Source organism: Toxotes jaculatrix, chromosome 9, assembly GCF_017976425.1.
Source record: "Toxotes jaculatrix isolate fToxJac2 chromosome 9, fToxJac2.pri, whole genome shotgun sequence".
NCBI classification, from domain to species: Eukaryota; Metazoa; Chordata; class Actinopteri; family Toxotidae; genus Toxotes; species Toxotes jaculatrix.
Genome location: NC_054402.1, coordinates 23,669,798 through 23,689,455, shown reverse-complemented (window position 1 = coordinate 23,689,455; position 19,658 = coordinate 23,669,798). Strand labels below are relative to the sequence as shown.

Genomic DNA, 19,658 nt, shown 5'->3' with positions numbered 1-19,658 from the left:
CTTCATGTCTAAGCCCCCAAACTGCAGACTTTAGGAAAATGTGATCAGCTGCAGACATTTTGATGTGCAAAGTATCTCAGACATTGATAAAACCTGCCTCTGCACGACTGGCGTGGTGGGACCGGTCTCGTTGTTATCTCAGTTCACATTAACACAGCACCATGGGTGCCAAGCAGACCAAGGGCCAGGAGCCTGGAGGAGCCAGTCCTCAGCACAGCTGGAAGCGGACACCCACCAAGGAGCGGGGAGACATCTTGGCATCCCTTATGCTTAAGTCAGGGGACCGGCTGAGCCGCGGAGGGACGCCACCGCCTTACCAGCGCCGCATCGGCATGATCCAAGAGATGATGCTGATGGCCAAGCAGGGCAAACAGGACGAGGCCACAGAGATGCTGAAGACGCTCCGACAGGTAGCTGCTGTGTGTGTGTGCTTGTGTGCTTGTGTGTGTGTGTGAATGAGAGTTGAAGAGTGAGTACAAGCTCTGAAGGGTCACAGGTTCACTTCTCTACACAGCAGTGCAGTAGTACAAGGCCACAACATCCCTGATTTGCTTGCTTTCTTTTCCTGTGTGTGTCCTGTTTCCTCCTCAGTCGTCTGTCATATCACTGATGCTGAAACAGAAGCCAGGCTCAGACTGACTGACTGTCGCCACTCTAACTAAACTGATTCACAGACTGACTGCTGACACGCCTGATGAATTGACTGAATCTCGGCCTGTACGACTGACACGAGAACCCTTGGCTGGCTGGACCTGTGGTTCTCAGCCCGGCTCTGCTGGTCCGGTGTGGACGCTGCTACAATTTTATAGCCTCTCTCTGTGTTTCAAGACATTTGCAGCGCTTGGCTGGCTGTTGCTTCTGCTGTTGCTTCTGCTGTTGCTGGTGCTTCTGCTGTTGCTGCTGCTGCTTCTGTTGTTGCTGCTGCTGCTGTTGCTGTTGCTACAGAGAGGAGGAAAAACCTGACAGCAGACTGAAAGAATCTGCTGTGGTGTGAAGCATAAGGGAAGCAGGAAAATGAAAATGCCAGTAGCTTGGATTGGTGGGTTTGCAAAGCTACAAAGAAAAGGAGGATCTGAGTGTAACCAAGGGGAAATTATGAAAAGTTGATCTGAATAGAGCTTTATCGCTGTGATAAGAAGGAAATGAAGATAAGCTAAAGAAGACAGTGGAGAGAGAAACAGGTTTATAAATGCTCATCTCCATAGACAGTGTTGCACAGAATCCATATGCTGCCAGTGTTCAGTTTATCCCCTATGACTCAACCACAGGGAACAGTTCCTCCAGCTTATACACACACACTCACACACACACATGCACATGCACACTGCTTTCACAGTTTATTGTTTGGGCTTTGGAGATTTCCATCAGTTCCTTTCTGTTACTGTTTTTTTTTCTGATCAAATCCATTTAGATTGTTAATCCATGAAAACAATAATAAACAGTGGGGCAAAGCAAACAGGCTTAAAGATGAAGGACACCTCTCCATCCTCCATCATCGTTAAGACTGAGGGATTACGGTCCCTGTCACTGGTTCATTAAGACATGATACCTCAGGGGAGAGCCACGGTCTCCAGTCTGAAAGTGAGGACACAGCAGCACAGTTAGAGTCCCTCACACGGAGCACAGATTCTGTGTGATGTCCAGGACAAAAGGCGCTTCGGCCAAAACAAGACGAAACTTGGATGAAAAGAGAGTTTTTAAAAGTCTGTTTCTTATTGTGCTGAAAACGCAGTCAGTTAATTGTTTGGCCTGTTTGTTTGGACAGTTTTCAAAATTGCAGTTTGGCAGAAATGTCAAACATTCCCTGCTTTCATTTTTCTTAAAGTGTACTTTAAGATTTGCTGCTTTGCTCCCTTTTGTTGATAACTTTAAATTGACTGTTGCTTTGACAAAAGCATTTTCAGGACGTCACCTTGAGCTCTGGGAGGCTGACAATTGTGTGACGTTTTGTAGAGCAGATAATGAAAATAATTGTTAGTAGCAGCCCTGTTGTTTGGATAGCATTTAAATGACTATATTTTATTGACGACCACACACTGAAATATAGTCATTAAAATGCTGTTGGACAGTTAAATGCAACCTTGTCGTCGTTTCAACCAACTTTAGCCTCGTTTTTTACCTAGATGTCTAGATGGCTCTTTGTTCCACTTCTGTGCAAAGCATTTTTAGTTCAACATTTTGGGAAATACACTTTATCGCTTTCTTTCCAAGAGTGAAGAGTGTTAGCCTAACTTAAGACATAAAGACTGGAACAGCTAGCCTGACTCTCTGCAAAGTTCAGCAAGACTCCTAAAAACACCTCTGGTTGCCATGGTGATGCATGCAGACGCAGCTGCCTCTCTCAGACCAAATATTTCAGTGCGTCCAGTTTTACATATTTGCAACAGTAAAGCTCAGCTTCTGGAGATTTGCAGAGTGAGCATGATGAAATGAACTGCTGCCTCTTTGTTTTCACTGGCACGTGGCTACGCAGCCACATCTGGACACAGCCACTGATGTGGACAGGCTACTGAAACAACAGGGAATCACTGCTGTCAGATGGGACTCGTGGCAATGGACTGTGTGTTTAAGGTGCATGAATGCTGTGGTTGGGTCCGAACACTGATCTCTGCTGGTGGAGTTTGCAGTCATCAGGTGTCGGCCAACGCTACCTGCATAACGTGTTCCCCCGCTGTTGTTATTGTAGCAGTTTACCTGTAAGAGCTACACAGCAGCATCAGCCATCGACAAACAGTAACAGCAAACCTGATGGATTTTGCACCATCACTGACGACTTCAGTCATTGAGATTTAAAGTGTATTTTACTCAAATTCCACCAACATGTCCAGTTTGGTACAAGAGGCAAAAATGTACTGAACCTTTTAAGACTGTGTGGTGTTTCTGTGTCTGTTGTACATTGCAGGTCCATGAGGAACGACACTGTGTTTCTCTGTATAAACATCAAAATTCATTGATGTTGGCTGATGTTGGATATAATATGTGAGTCTTGGTATCGATGGCAAAACAATACTTCAGAAATATAAATGCGTTTTCCTGTTAATTCCCCTTTTCATTTAATAAAAGAAGCTAAAGTTTTCAAGTAAGTGTTGCCTTAACAAAAACAGTCATACAATAATTTTCCCTAAATAACACAAAACATTCATTTAAATCAGGAACTGTGTGATAGAAGAGCAGGAAAACAAGATTACAAATGTGAGCAGAAATTTGATGCTCTGAGTGTTGAGGTGTGATACTCAGCTTTAATCAGTACAGATACCACTAATATAAAAGTGATTAAAAATAAAACACCTCCTTTTTATCAAGCATTTCCTGTTCAACAGAATGAGCTTTATTGTTTATTAGCACACGTGATTGATTTTTTTTTCCCTGTTATTCTACCGGTGGCTTGCCTGAAGAGAGCAGCTTAACGCGTCAGACCACTGTCTGTTTCAAGGATCTCTCTTCATCTAACCTCACTGTAACATATTTAGGCATTATTTGCAAACAGCCACTCTCCGCCCATTATCACAACAGATACAGATACAGCTGCTGGGAGGTTTGTGGTGAACGATAAAGCCTCTATCGGCACTTAGTGGACTACTTCTGCTCTCATTAAGTGACTTGTAAACAGTTTAGACAGAAGGTATTTCCTTTCCTGATCAACATGTCCGTTCTTCATATGATGAAACTCACAGTGTTGTTCCAGCACAGAGCAGGATTGCTTGTGCCTCAGTACCAATAGAAGAGAGGAGGTGTGATGGTGTAAACACCAGGCCACACGGTTTTAGCTCTGATCCATCGAGCAATAGGCTGAGGTCAAGCTACTCTGACCTCTTAAGGATTTTTCCTTGCTGCTGTTTGTGGAGCTGGGGGTTAGAGGAGATGAAACCTCAGCAAGCACGGTGCTCTCCAACTGGGTCAGAGTTAAGAATGTGTAGATGCATTGTGATTTCTCAGACTGAAGGATGAACGTGAATCCTTGACTTTTTGTCCTTAAAGAGATGGAGGCATAGAGCCGGAGAATGGACTGAGAAGGATGACAGCGACATGTGTTACCTCATATCTGCATCTATTTCCCAAAGGCATTTACACGGTGTAGATGATAACAAGCTTTCATGTTGGGTCATGAAGACAAAATTGGACAAGCTCCAGTGACATAACCATCAGTCACATTTGCCTTCTTATTCAGGAGAGTTTGTGCTCTGGCAGAATAGTACAGGACGGCCAGACCACACGATGAATTGGATAAAGACAATTACTGAGGATAAAGAGAGCAGAGAGGGGGGAAAAAAGGTGTGTTTGAGGAAAAGAAAAAGTAGAATGGAAGAGGTGGTGAGTGATTGCAGAAATATTAGAAGAGAGTACCTAGAGGGGAAAAATAGGAAATGCCACAGAGAAGGGAAAGAAAAGGAGGAGAAATGAAATGAAAGACAGCTTGTGTGTGAAAGACAGGAGAGTCACTCTTCGCTGGTAACCAGGTTCTCCTCTTCGTTGCCCGGAAACCATGGCAATGGCCGGAGAGCTCAGACTAAATAGACACTGATTAATCACGCAGGAGCTCTGTTAAGAGCTAATGGGAAGGCCACCTTCTTAATCACCGCCCTCCAATTAACTTAAAACCAAATCTTGCATCTCTTCACCACTCCACCCCCCTCCCCCCTCACCCCCGGGCTACCCGAGAGCTGATCGCTAAACTATAACCAACAGTGTGTTTGGACACCTCCATCGGCTCTAAATGTCTCCTCACTGGTTCCCTCTAGTTTGGTCTCTAGTTTGCTGTAAACAGCTGCATGAGATTTTTAGCTCATCCTATGGTATATGACCAGGGTTTTGTCAGATAATGAGAGGCTATTTTGTTGCGGTCGCCATTAACATATTGCGACTGAAGCTGCCATTAGTCTGTAGGGTTAGGGTGTTCTGTGTGTAAAAGAAATGAGAAATGATGAAACCTCCACACTGCTGCAAGGACTCAGTGTTTTACTGGATTTTAAGTCTCATCTCAGTGCTGCAGATATGTGGTGGTGCATGCTGTGATGATAAGACTTTGCGTAACATAAGACTGGAAGCTTAACCACCACAAATAAAAAATCGATCATTTAGGCTGGTTATGTGGTGTGAAGCAGCCTCATGTTATAATCATGTTAATGTTTTGTTAATGAAACTACAAAAATGGTGGATAACATTGTTAGCCAGGAAGGTACTGAGCTACTACCCACTGCAAATGAAGTGAACAGCCAAAGTCAAAGCACCCATCTCATTTACTCAGTGGTAAAAACAAAACAAAACTGTGGGATACATTAGACCTTAAAGCTACTGTACACTCATGACCTGTGCAGGTGTGTTCACCTTTCTCTTCCCAGGACTGTGTGGTCATGTGCACTCTGTGCCTAACTGGCGTCTCTCTGACTCTCCTTTTAGTTGTGTTGCAGGTGTTGAACAAGACAGTTTGTTCAATGAAGTTTTAAGCCACAAACTTAAAACACAGACCTACTCAGTTTTTGTTCAAGATCGTGTACATTTCAGGGTCATAGAAGGAGAGATTTTTCACCGCAGATATTTTTGCTTGTCACAGCCGAGCAAAACAACAGCTGGAACCTAAAAACATCCGTCATGACCCAGTTACATCAAAGTGTCCCCTGCAAGTTATGACAGTGAGGCAACGTGCACAATACCAAGACCATTTATTACACTTATGACACCTGTGCTTTTCATTCAGTGATGAGTCATGACGTCTGCTGGGAAGCTTTTTTGGACATGTGCTCTGGATGAGCATGTTATAGTGCATCGTATTGCCATACAATACACAGCCTCCAAATTCTTCCATGATTAGTGGAGCCATGCTTGGCATCCCAGCATGGCTCCACCCTGCTTCAACCTGAGATCAGGTCTAATCAGCCAGAGTAACTGACGGCAGCTGTGTGGCTGCTCTTAAATGAATTAATAATTTGCTAAATTAAACATATAAATGTATAGCTTTTTAAGATACAGCCTGGAGCCGTTTTGCCATTAGACCTTTAATATAAAAATATTATTAATAATGAAGATTCTTATTGATGAATGAACATAATAATTTCCATAACGTCGGGGGTGGATGACACTGTCTGGACAGTTACGTGATCTTTATTAAAGGTCAGTATCAGCTTCTTATGGTGTCTCCTGATCCGGTTGCCATTTCCCCTTATTTACCAAAGAGCCTGCACTTGAGCCGCTGTGTTTGCTGTGTCTGTCTCCAGCTCCGTCTTTGTTCATGTTCAGCCGGGCTCAGACCTCCGCTTTGATGTTGACCGGGTCTAATTAGTGTGGGTGGTGCTTTCTAATGAAAGAAAAGCCCACACTGTTTTCCTCATAGCATAAATTATTATGTATGTGTGTGTGTGCGTGTATACACTCAACCCACTATCCCCTTAGAGTCCAAGGAAGTAGACTATGCATTTTTATTTTGTTGTTATCATGTATATTTCATGAGGGGATACTGTTAATAATGTATGGCTTTTTTGGAGAGTGAATACCATTTATGTTGTACTTACTTTGTTTGCTACTTCCTTTTTACGTTTGCAGACCTTTGCACCAACAGCACACACATGCACACACACAGTGCCAGCCCCCTGTTGTGGATATGTTAATTCTTGCTTCGGAAACCTTACCATGTTTGGGTTCAGATTAGAGCAAACTGGAAGATTCATTTTCATTCAGGGCTGATCTATTTGCATAGCGCCTCAAATCCTTATCACACACACACACACACACACAAATAATCTGCATTTCTTTAGATTTTTGGTGTGGGTGCCATTTTTTAAGGCATGAAAATTTCTCAGAAAGAATCCTTATGTTTGTGTTTCTTTTCATCCTGGACATATTGCCAGTCAGAAAATTTATGAATGTGGTTAAGATCCAAAAACTGCAAATCCAAATTCATTCATTGGATGTTTAAATAAACAGTTTGACGTTTTGAGAAATACACTTATTCAGTCTTTTGCTGAATGAGAAGAGCAGATTGACAGCTCTCTCATGTCTGCCTGCTAAATATGATGCTAGATCCAGCAGCTGGTTAGTTTAAGCTCAGCATAAAGACTGGAAGCAGAGGGGAAAAGCATGAGCAAGTCCTAAATCATCAGCATTTCTAAATGTTACCAGGCCAGGAAACAGTTCTAGCACGTAACTCATTGTGAAACCTTTGGTTTTAATACTTTAATTTATGCACAGATTAAACAAACGAGGCGTAGTGTGTCAATTAATAACATTTAAAAATACTGGTAGTCAGTTTTTTTTCTCCTTGGGACACTGCTTCTAAAACTCTAATCCTTCTGATTGCTTAGTGACATACCAAGGAGACCTGAACTTATGTGGTGACGTTTGACTGATCAAACATTAAATTACCTCATGTCGCCTTAAATAGTCGCACTTGTACACACTGCAAAGACTGCAGCTGGTAGAAATAACAGTCAGTAGCCTGTATTCATAATCCTCAATCCAGACATTGTGGAAAACTGAAGAATAGCAAAGTATCTAATTATGTCCATGCTAGCGTCTCTGCTGCTAATTCATCATTTGGCTGCATGGCTGCCAGAATGGGGTGTGTAGTGCCACTGGGTCCTTGCACATACAGTTGCTTCAGAGCCCTTCACCTATGCACACTTTGTTGTGTTGTAGGTTTCATTTTGATTGGTGGAGTACTGCTGAGACTGTCATTGATCAGGCAGCTTCTCCCATCTCTCCAGAGGACATCTGAAGTTCTGTTAAAGTGGACATTAGACACAATCAAAAATAATTTCAGTTGCGTGATCTCAGCTGGAAACTGTGTGAGTCTGTGTGTCCTGGGCTCCACCAGGACATATCATAACATACACCTGTTGATGCACTAATCATAGGTTTTTCTCATCTGCTATGTTGCTATTAATATTGCTCTCTGATAAGCGTGTGTATGTGTGTGTGTGTGTGTGGGTGTGTGTGTGTGTGTGTGTGGGTGTGTGTGTGTGTGTTTGTGTGTTTGTGTGTGTCATTCAGTCAAAGCTCCTGTCATAATTTACTGCCCCTCCTACGCAGAACAATAGGCACCATGAAAACCTCGGTGAGTCATACCTTTCTGTAGGAGACCGAGCATCTCTCTCTCTCTCTCTCTCTCTCTCTCTCTCTCTCTCTCTCTCTCTCTCTCTTCTCTCTCTCTCTCTCTCTCTGTGTCTCTCTCCCCCTGTTGCCACTTAACTGGGTTTAAATTGTCTGCACAAACAAACCCAAACACACACAAATATATCTGCAGACACTATGAGTGTGCACTTACCTACAAACTGAAATGCATTTACACACACACACATTCACCAAGAAGTTCAGCAAGAATTGCGTTGTAGATAGAAAAGCAGACCCACCAGACCCATGTTGCATGTTGTGTATACACAACATGCATTATGTATACACCACAGTATGTGTGTGTTTGTGCCAAGAGTTGGTCATAAACTCAATGGCTGTTGTCTCACTGATGGATAATGAGATAAATTAATGGCGTGGGCAAAATAACATAAACACATCTCGGTGTCAGGCTTCCCAGTTACACAACACCACCACCACAGACAATGACTTCACAGAGATGAGTGTCTAAGATATTAGCACTAAATCCAAGATTCAACCAGTGGTGAATAGAAAGAAAATACATAATTCTTTACAAAATGCATAATTCAAGTGAGCATGACTCAGAATAAAATTAATAAAAGTATTATAAAAAAGGACAGATTGCCCAAACTCTTACTGACCAGAATCATAGCCCCCAGAGGACTGACACTCTCCATATTACATACTGCATGAGTCAATACAAAAAGTCAGGATTTCTCATAATTCAGATGAGAAGATTGACATGAAATGAGCACATTCATGCTACCAAGGGAGTCTGTGACCTTTCCTTTACTCCCACACTCAGGACAAACTTTACATTTCTGTTCCACTGCTCGTGAAGAGCAGCAAACTGGCATTGTGCTGTTTGTTATGTTCAGTACTGACACACAGTGTGAGTGCAGAGGAATGCTGCAGCTTTTCAGGGTAGTTAATTAGACTTTTAATCTGGTTTCCAAACAATAGAAGTTTTTTGGCTGCCTGTAATCATGATGAATCATCTAAATTATTAATGTGGTCACGTTGCTTGAGCTCAAGCAAATGGTTTAAGGCTGCATTGCTCATTCCTCAAAATATCTTTAACTGTTACGGTATAATCCTCTCCTGTGTCTGTGTATTTTTATTTTTATTTTTTAAGTAGAGTTGTCATTCATGTTGACTTTTTAAGGTTTAACAACACCGCTCTTCATGCGTGAAGCTCTGCCAACAGGTTTATGCTTCGTCGGCTTTGATAGAGCTTGAGATGTGACAAATTTTCATTTTCCTTCATCAGCAAGCCGACAGTCAGACAGCAAGAGGCAGTGCAGCAGGCTTTAATTTAATGCTTTAGGAGGTCAGAGGGTTTACAAAACAGCATGGAAAAAAGCCTTTCAGGTTCTGGTTTGCACTTAAGCAGAAGAGATTTATGTGTATGAGTGTATTCCTGTGTGTGTCAATGAGTATGTACATTTTTGTCATTGCTTGTAAAGGAAAAATAGGTGTTGTTTTACCAATGGTCAGTATTTTAATCAATATTTTAGTCAAACCATTTTTTTCTTTCATGTGTGTTTTTTTCTTCTTTTTTATGAAAGCTCATTGAGTAGAATTGTGTATGAAATTTGGTATAGAAAAACAGATTGTCTTGATGTGTATATATGTGTGTGCAGGACCTGGGCATGGAGTCGACATCCCTGGATGATGTCTTGTACCGCTACGCCAGCTTCAGGAACCTGGTTGACCCCATTACACACGACCTGATTATCAGCCTGGCACGATACGTCCACTGCCCCAAGACGGTAGGACACACACACACATAAAAAATAATCTAAAGTGAAGAATACTTAGTAAATATTGCCAATTACTCACAGACTGATGTGATTCATTTTGTTGCTGCTATCAGTTGATCTCCTGACGCATCGTGCCTGACACTATTAGGTTACAGAAGTGCTCTAAGTGGTTGTGTGGCTGTGGATGTCCTTGAGGGAAGTACAGCTCCTTGTGTTTGTTCATTCGTGTAGTCCAGTGTGTCTTTGAGGGAGAGAGGGAAAGAAAGCGTGACAGCAGCCATGCTGGATGAATAATGCAGGGAGGAAGGAGGAGTGATGCAGATGAAGATAGGAATTAAAAGGCCTGATGTGTAATTGCAGCGCGGTGCATTCTATTGAAATACTGTTGCCCCAATGATGGCTGTGTAATAAGCCTTTTAACACAGCCAATGATGGCTGTGTTAAAAGGCTTATTTTAAACCAGTGCTGAACCCATTTTGATCTATTTACTGTAAAGTCAGATCTGAAAAACAGCTATCATATAATTTCTAGAGCTCTGGATGCCATCTGTCCTCCTGCCTGAAATGAAGCACGTGTATTTCTGACATGATAAGCTAATTGTTCTAATCTACACAGGAGTGATTTGTGTCTATGACTTTTTTCCACTGACCTCACCAAGACCTCACGAAACACCATCTTGCCTCCTTAATTTGATGTATTTCCTGTGAAAACAGGATGCTGGAAATGTAGGGTTCATCAGTGTAATTTAAGGTAATCAGCACAGTGGGATCGCAGTGATCTGAATGCTGGCCAGGATGGTAAAGTGGGGGGGCTAATACTTCCTACTTCCTACCCTTTACTTCTGGTACCCTCGCTTGCTTACACTGCCCTTCATTTTGATCTCAAATGCACACCTGTAAAGTTTTGTTCTTGCATCTTGCACAGTTGTGACTATACTGCAGTGACAACATCTGTCCACAGACATACAGACAGACAGACAGACAGACAGACATACAGACAGACAGACAGACAGACAGACAGACAGACAGACAGACAGACAGACAGACAGACAGACAGACAGACAGACACCAGCCAAATTGCTCCAAACCGCCTCTGCTGTAGTTCCCGTTACAGTTGGTGTCTCCAAGACCACATTTTGCCATGATGACACACACACACACACACACAAACCGCACATATACAGACAAGGTGAAAACAATACCAGCTACGCTGTCGCTGCTGGTCATTATCAAAGTCTAAGGTTATTTCCAGTGGGCTCGCTTTCACGTTGCCGCAGTAATGTCAGCGAGTGGTCAAGCATAAATCTTCCTCCAGATGTGCTAAAGGAACAGATCTGCGTTTCTGTTGTCTACTATTGTTGTTGTTGTTTTATGGTCTCAGACTACAAACAGAGAGCTGAAGAATTCTCATGATCAGAGTGCAAGCCACGTTCTGCGACTCTCCTCACACATGTGGAAGCTGCAGAGAAAACTGAAGATGAGGATTCTGTGTGTAGTTCATGATAGGTGAACAGAGAGAGGCTGAGAAGAGCAGAGCAGGAATGAAAGAAACACCAGAGGGGGTGTTGTTATGTTCGGAGTCAAAAGCAACAAGAGAGAGGAAGTACAGAAGGAGGCAGAGAGAGAGGTGTTATTTCCCTCGTTCTGCTCCGTCCGTCCCGTCTGACACGTCTGATCGTTGTTCTCTTTTACTTTCAGGCTTCACTTATTTTCTTATCATTGACTCATAAAACATTAATGCAGCATCTATGAATGTTGTATTCATAGTTTTTTCTATACATAATTCAGACATTTATAATCATTGAATATTTGATGTGCTGTCAGTGGTGAGGTGACGTTGTAGAATATAGTTTCGCAAAATTACTTCCCCTTTAACAAATATATTAATTGTCATGACTTATGTTCCTTTAAATAACAATATTACATCTTCTTATGAATAATTATTTTCCTCTCTCACTTCAGAGAAATATAATTCAAGTGACTTATAGACAGTCAGACTTCAGGCTGCTGTCAGAAGATCTAATTGATTTTTCTACTTGATTTTTTTATTCTTGACACAGGAATGATCTTAAAGTCTTAGTCTATTTTATGTAACATGCAGAATTACATGATTCTCTCTGTAGAACTGTGGGGAACTGCAGAGTTGAACAGTCATTTTCTGTGTGGTTTGACACTATGAGTGACGCCTTTCACATTATACAGTCATTTGATTCTTTGCTAATATAAAAATATTGATTACAGCTTAACTTGTGCTTCAGATGTTTAATTTACTTGGCATGGGTTGTGAAATCAGCCCCACTCAGAGTAGAGTGAACAGATTTATTACATTTATTGCACAGATTTATTACAGATATCTCCTTTTTTCTACAGTATATAAAACTCTTCAGTTTTCTTTTGAGTCTCACACGTAACTCTTCTTTTCATCATTCTTTACATCTCATTCATCGCTGCAGCTCCAAGGACTGCAAAGCCATACAGTTCAGAGTGGTTACCAGCCTCACCCCCACAGAGGAAATTTCCATTAAGCAGCATCATAGGCACAAATAGTAATCTCAGGGACACCTCACAGCCACCACACATAACCTGCTCTGCCTCCAGGCAGCGGATAACGCTGCATTTGTGCGGAGGGAACATGTTTTAAGGATGTTGTTTGCTGCACTTCCATCTGCCACAGTGTTGTTTCACAGCTGTGGTTGTGGATATTGCCGTGGTTGTTGTGTTGTCAGTCATGCTGTTACAGCCTGTAACTGTTTTTGTTACTAAAGTGCATATAGAAAAGATCAGGTGAACAAACACGGTGACAGAATACATCTTTATACAGCCGTCCTCTTTCAGTCTCTTATGTTTCAGTCGATACTTCAGTCACAGAACAGAGAATTGATTTATTCCTCACGTCTGATTAATATTAACACAGTAAAACTGCTGGAGTTTTAATGACAACTTTAAATAAATAAGGTAGTGATAACCTGTTTATTTAAGAGCCTGGATTAATAGATTTTTTATTAAATATTTGTGGTGAGAGCAGAGTTTATAATACGCCACAGAGGACGGAAAATGTTCTGTATTTTCAGTATCTATCTAAACACATATCTTTTTAATTAGGTTACAGTATTACACACACAACACAGTGAAACCCTGGATAATGCTGCTACTATCAATAATAAAACACACTCCTGTACACTTGTGTGTAATTAGATTACACTCAGTACAGGATAAGTTCTTCCCATAGACAGCCAGGCTGCTATTGATCGATCCTACAGTAAATATTAAATCAATCAAACTGCATCGTATCCATCAAATCAAAGGAAGGACTAAAATGACTTTTAATTAAAGGTCAGCATGAGGAAGCCAATACATTGGTCTGAATGTAAAGCACTGTCTTCTGTTATTGGATGTAGGTTCAGTTGGAAAACATTTACTGTAAAGCAAAAAAAAACAAAACATTGCACATTGTTTTATTCTTCAGCTGACTGTGAAACACTCTTTCTGTGATGTTTATATATCACTGCCATGTAATATCATCTCTGTATAATGTGGAATGATAGTAAACGATGGTGGAGTTAACCAAACAGCTGGGGTACTTGTAGTGAGCCATGCTATGAGGTAGTGGGTTCAGAGGACAAGATGAAGACATGGCGCTGGTGGTTTTTTTCTATATATAACAGAGCAGCGTTGGAAAAGGTGCTCTTCACCATCATGGTGTGTTTGCTGGTGTGTGTGAACTTCAGTAAGCACCTGTCGCCTGCAGGTTTTTATCGAACCAGCTCCACGGTTGCTGTTTCTTCTTTTAGCATTGCTCCCTGTGATATTTCAAACTGATCCAAAAAGAAAAAAAAAGCCCAAAATGTTGTTGTGTGGATGCATTGTCAGTGAGCCGTCGCAGTCAAGAGCTGTGAAAATCCATTTCTGCCAGGCAGAGAAACTGAACAGCATTTGTAAAAGTAGAACTTATGGCAGAGCTGTTTGATTAAGCTGCATTAGATTGTGCAGGTGTACCTCATAACACGAGCACTGAGTATATATAGGAGTGATTTCTCACAGGGTTTACACAGTAGTGCATTTCCTGTTGCTGCTTCACAATAAAAGCCTCCCTGTGGTTCAGAAGCAATGTGAAACAGCAGCAGAAGGAAAATTGTGGTTTGCAAATACAAGTCTGCTGAAGTAGCAGGAGACAGATCAGTGAAGTGCTCACATGACTCAGGAAATACTAAAACGCTAAAACGCCTTTCACTGACTTTCTTTCTTTCTAGTCGCCTGCATGACCACACCTGCTGAATCAACCAGTGTAAGACCTCTTGGAAAGGGACACAAGCCAACTCAGAGCTATCCTGCTTAGTTTTTGGACTAAAAACATCCAAGATCACACACACACACACACAGCAGCCTACACAGAGAGTGTGAAAGGTCTATTCATTGCTGTGTGACTCCAGCTAAGCAGGGTAGCTTGTGAATCGATACTTACACCAGCTGAAAGCTTGGCTGCTTTGTCACTGCAGCTGCTGTGATTCTCCCTCTGTCTTCCCTCAGTTATTTTCTCTTTTCTCTCTCCGGCTCTGTTTCTTTTACCTCTTTGTTGTTTCCGTTTCATACCTCTTTGGTCTGTGTTCTGCAACTTTTAAGTCATCTCTCTTTCTCACTTATCTTGTGTGATCCATCCATCCATCTGCCCGTGCCTTCTCTTTTCTTCTGCTGTGAATCCAACAGCTCGCTGCTCAGCTTTACTTGGATGGAATAACAGTATCTGTGTGTGTATGTGTTTGACTCTGCTGATACTGACTGTTCATTAAATGGCAGAAATGAGTCTGTCACTGCTGTCCACCATCAGATACATGGTGCCTGATTTGAATTATAACCTTCATGTATTTCATTATCTATATTATGTATTTATTGGTCAGTATTAATGATTGTGGTGCTTCTTTGATTCAAATGATGTTCATATTTGATGATTCTGTGAAGATGTTCAGGTTGGGGTGGTGGTATGAAGTGTGTTAGACTTCAGACCGTAGTTTGCATCCCATCAAGAATTTAAAAAACATCTTCACTGGACTGATGAACTTGATGAACTTAATCCAGGGTTTTTCAGACATTCTGGGGGGGAGTAGGGAGCCCCCCAGGGGTCATGTGGGAAGGGAAAATGTCAAAACATGTTAATAAACTGAGGTAATATGGTCATAAAGTTATTTTCATATAAAAAACAGACCATTTTCAGTGATTTTAAGACAGCCTCAGATATCTGTGGCATAAAACTGATCTGTCATAGCTCTCAGATCAAGCGCAGCGAGTTGGACAATATTCCAGTGTAACTCTGAGAGGTAACAGGTGCCACTAATAAATATCTGCCCACTCATCCATATGTCCCTGTACAACATACAGAGATTCTGAGCTGTTCACATAATAATGTCTATTTTTGCATCTTATTATCTCACATCTTCAGCCTTGTTCCCCTTTTCAGCACCTAACTTTTAATCAAAAAGCAGATATGAAGTGAAACTTGGCAGACTTGGAAGTTTGGCTCATTTTCATCACAGATGAACACAAAGATTAAGATTAAGTGAATAAAATAAATCAGGTACCTGAACATAGGACAGAGGCATGAGGAAATGTGGCATGAGGAAATGTGGAAGAGCATTGGGAGATGATTAGTAATGGACATGTACATTATTTCTGATGAAATAAGATGCACATAAGCTGTGATGTCTGAAAAACACAGAGTGTCTCATAGTACATGATGTTACTGTCAGTATAGCCAAGATATTGTCAGCAGTAACTTATAGTTTATGAAAAAGTTAGTATTTGCTTTAAGTCTTTGTGGGATGTTATATGTTAATGTACATGTGCAGATGTAGAGATGTGAGTGGAGCCTTACAGTTGTGTTTGTTGCTCTCCACTCTGCACGTTCTTACAGCTGCAAATCTATAACAGATTTCATTCTAATCTGAAATCCTCTCAGATTGTGGTCCATCTCTGTAAGCGTGTCTCTCTTTCTTCTGTCTCCTTTTCCATGCTCCAAACTGATATTGTCATTTTGCTTCAGTGGCTGAGATGGACCCAGTGAGATTTCTATTCAAGGAGAGAGAGGTGTCATTTAGTGGAGGAGATGTGAAGGCTTTGGATGAATAGATGACAAAATGCAATTTAAACTGAACGGGATAACCACAGGCCATGCTTATACAGCATGAAAGTCTCAGCACTGTGTGTGTGTGTGTACATGTCTTTCGATTGTTGCTGTAGACAAATTTTGGTTTGAAATAGTTGTGAGGACGTCAAAACTTCAAAGGGCTGTTTGAGGGTTAAGACTTTTAGGTTTTAGGGTTCAGGTTAGATCAGGTTTAGGTCAGGGTTAAGGTCGGGCATTTAGCTGTGATGGTGAAGGTTAGAGTAAGGGTCTATGTAACGTGTGTCCTCACAGGGATAGTAAGATAAGAATGTTTGTGTGCGTGCGTGTGTGTGTGTGTGTGTGTGTGTGTGTGTGTGTGTGTGTGTGTGTGTGTGTGTGTGTGTGTGTGTGTGTGTGTTTAAAGAGGAATACTGGTAAGTTATTGATTGCTCATAAATCACTGTCGCTTTGGTGTCTAGACAGGACACACACACACACACACACACACACACACACAGCTTTTCAGGCTCTCCATCACTGTCTTTGTTGGAGTGTGTCTTTTATCTTTCACATCCAGCTATCAGAGACTGTCCTGTCATTCTAAAGTGCTAAATGAAGTGAAATGTTGGTCAAGGATAACACGAGGCACTTTCAGTATGAAAGACAGGGGAGAGGACACAATTGCTCCTGTCTCTGTGGTTAACATCCAACAAATGTGTTTTATAATGACCACTTATTTTTAAATTTAGGCTTGAAATTTGAACATTTTCATACCCAAATAACTTAATAGATTTTTGAAAATTCAGTGTTTTCTCATACGATGCTGTATTTTCAGTCTCAGTCTTGACAAAAAACATATCAGCTTCTGTCATATTTTACTGTGTTCATTATTTCTTTCAGTCCATAAAAATAAAAGGCACTTTTTGAATCATTTCTTTAGAATGATTTTTAATCTTTAATCAAACACCAAGATCATTTTAGTTGTGTCTGATTTTTCTGATGTAAATTCAACAGCAGTCTTGATGATGGAATTATTTATTATTTAATGTTGAGACATGAGTGACTCACATGAAAACACTGAACCAGCTGAAACTTGTGGTTGGTGCTCTCTGCTCATAGAAGTGAGAGGATGCTTCTGAGGAGTGTTTGTTGCTTCGTGGAGAAGCAGCAGATACACTGCATTTCAGCGGTGACCCAGTTTCGTGGCTTATCTCCAACCACTCTCTCCATATCATCCACCTGTTAACTGTCCGTTCCTATCCTCATTATATTCTAAACTCTCATATCTTTGTCAAAATATGCCAAAGAATTAATCTTATTTAGCTTAATACCTAACACTATGACCGGCACGGTCAGCCACTTGCATTTGTCACTGGTTATGCTGCTAGCTAACAAGCAGCATCCTTCTGAACATATGTATATATCACAATAAAACACCTTCTAAAGCTACACTGGACATCATTGCTGTGCACTGGTGTAGTTCTACTGACAGCCTAGCTAACGAAATCAGCTCACTTTACAATAACTTAACATTTCTTCATAGTTTTTGTTTGTTACAGTGCAGCATCAGGGCCATAGTCAGCATTTTACACAGACATTTTGATTTTTCACAACTGTTTACATTATTTGTAAATATTATTTTTGCTAAGTGAATGTCTAAACCATTGCACAGTGACTTCTAGTGAGTCGTTTCTGTTTGTTTAATCTGGTTGGTCTAAAGTTATTGATTGAAATAGCTTTAAAAAAAAAAAAGAAATCATTTCTAACTTTGGGTTATGGATTATAGCTATCCTGACCCCACAGTCCCCCTAAAACACAGAGGACGTCACTGTCCTCTGTAGAGCACATGAAGTATCCCCTCTCTGAGAGCTGTGATCCAGCCATGACCCCCTCTCATCTGTCTGCCAGGTCTTCCCCTTTAACTCCTGACCGCTGAGATGACGGCAATAAAATTGAATTATCCAAACAATTCATCTGTAGAATGGAGGAACAGTTTAGCAGTAATTTACCAGAGCATGTAGGGCATGCAGTGAAAAATAGGACTAAAGTCATGGCTCCATTTGTACTGTGCAAACGAACTTTATCAGGGCCAGCCTGAGGGGAAGGAGTACTGATGAAGCAGACAGATAAATAAGAGAGAGAGGCGGAGACAGAGGGAGAGAGGAGAGAGGAGAGGTCATCAGCTCCCTGGAGACTGGAAAGATTCATAGATGTGGTCTGTATCAATAATGTAATGGGAGAGAGGAGGGGGGGGGAAGAGAGAGGGAAGCAAGACAACAGAGAAAGAAGACAAAAAAGACAAGCAAAGGAGAAACTGAGAGAGGCTAAAGACAGGGGGGGAAATGAGAGAGAATGAGAACTGAATGCAGTGAAATGTAGAAAAGGCCACAGTGAAGCCATGAGGCTCCATCCAGAGTCTTCTGCTGCTGCTGCTGTTCTCATCGACCCGAGCTCTCTCTCATTCATTTCAGCACAATTCAATTCATGCAGCTTTATTGACATGATAAGACCACTCTTACTGTACATTACCAAGAGTGTCGGTACAAAGCACAACATCAATACATCTCAACTAAGACTACAGAGATAAACAGCGATGTAGGGCTAAAAGTTTTGTTTGAAATAAGTAAAATATTGTCAGAACACGAGTTATTGGTTTGGTGTTGACCCTTAAAATGTGTCTGATGCAAACTAGAAATACCAGATGTGTGATCATGTATGTAGAGCAGTGTAATACATCTGTGTAATGAAAACCTTGCAACTCCAAAATGTCAATGCTTCTGCAACTAGGCCACTGTATTTTTAGCATGCATATTTGAGTTGATCCAGTATCCTCTAAAAGGTTTTCATCAGACCAGGACTTTCTCAACCCTTAAAAGAAAACTGAACCTGTCAAACAGAAGAGGGATATTATGGGATGACAGGACATTTTGTTTTACTGCAGGTGTCAGTACATTTTTTTTTCTAAAACTTAAGAAAAAAAAAATCTTAAGATTAAAAATGAAAACTGTGTGATAAAAAAGTTTTGTAATTATTTATGATAATGGCACTAACCATGAGATGTGTGTCAGGGCTTTCTGGTGTGTGACTGTTTTACATAATATGCTTGTATGACTTTAAATTTATATAACTATGGCTAGTATATTATAGAATACACATATGTATGTATGTATATTTTGTCATGTTATTGTCTATGAATGTATATTTAAATCTCTGTTATTTCATTTCATACTGCTATTATATTTCTGTACTCAGGTCTCTCCCTGTGTATATTTATAGGCATATAGAGCACAGTAAACAGAAACACACACACACACACACATATATGAACAGCACGCAGTGTGGTACCTCACCGTTTAGGGAACACTAAATGTCTTTACTGACATCACTTCTTCCCTTCACCATCTGTTTTAGACTGGATTGTGGGGACCTGCAAACCTGACTCACCACCTGAATAAATGCATTTCAGTATGGGTGGAAGCCTCACACACACACACACAGTTATGGTACAGTGGAGGGTTGTGTTGACGCTGAGGCAGATGGGTAGCTGTGTCTGCAACTGCTTCCATGTTCGCTCTTCCCTACGTGATGAAAACTCAGTAGGGTTCTCTGTACACATTAGTAAATTGAGATGTTGAACATTTATGATTCATCATTACGATTTGTCACAACCAATAGATGTAGTTTCACATGACTGTAATTTACATGTCAATCATCTGA

General features: G+C 41.1%; 1 protein-coding gene across 1 annotated transcript in view; it reads left to right on the top strand.

Moving 5' to 3' along the window:
• Positions 1–144: 144 nt before the first annotated feature.
• lrrc75a (leucine rich repeat containing 75A) overlaps positions 145–19,658 on the top strand; it is a 43,273-nt gene continuing 23,759 nt past the window's right edge. The window contains exons 1-2 of the mRNA XM_041045738.1: positions 145–410; positions 9,726–9,854. Coding sequence (XP_040901672.1) covers positions 162–410; positions 9,726–9,854 — 378 coding nt within the window. The 5' untranslated portion in view covers positions 145–161. The remainder of the gene's footprint in view (positions 411–9,725; positions 9,855–19,658) is intronic.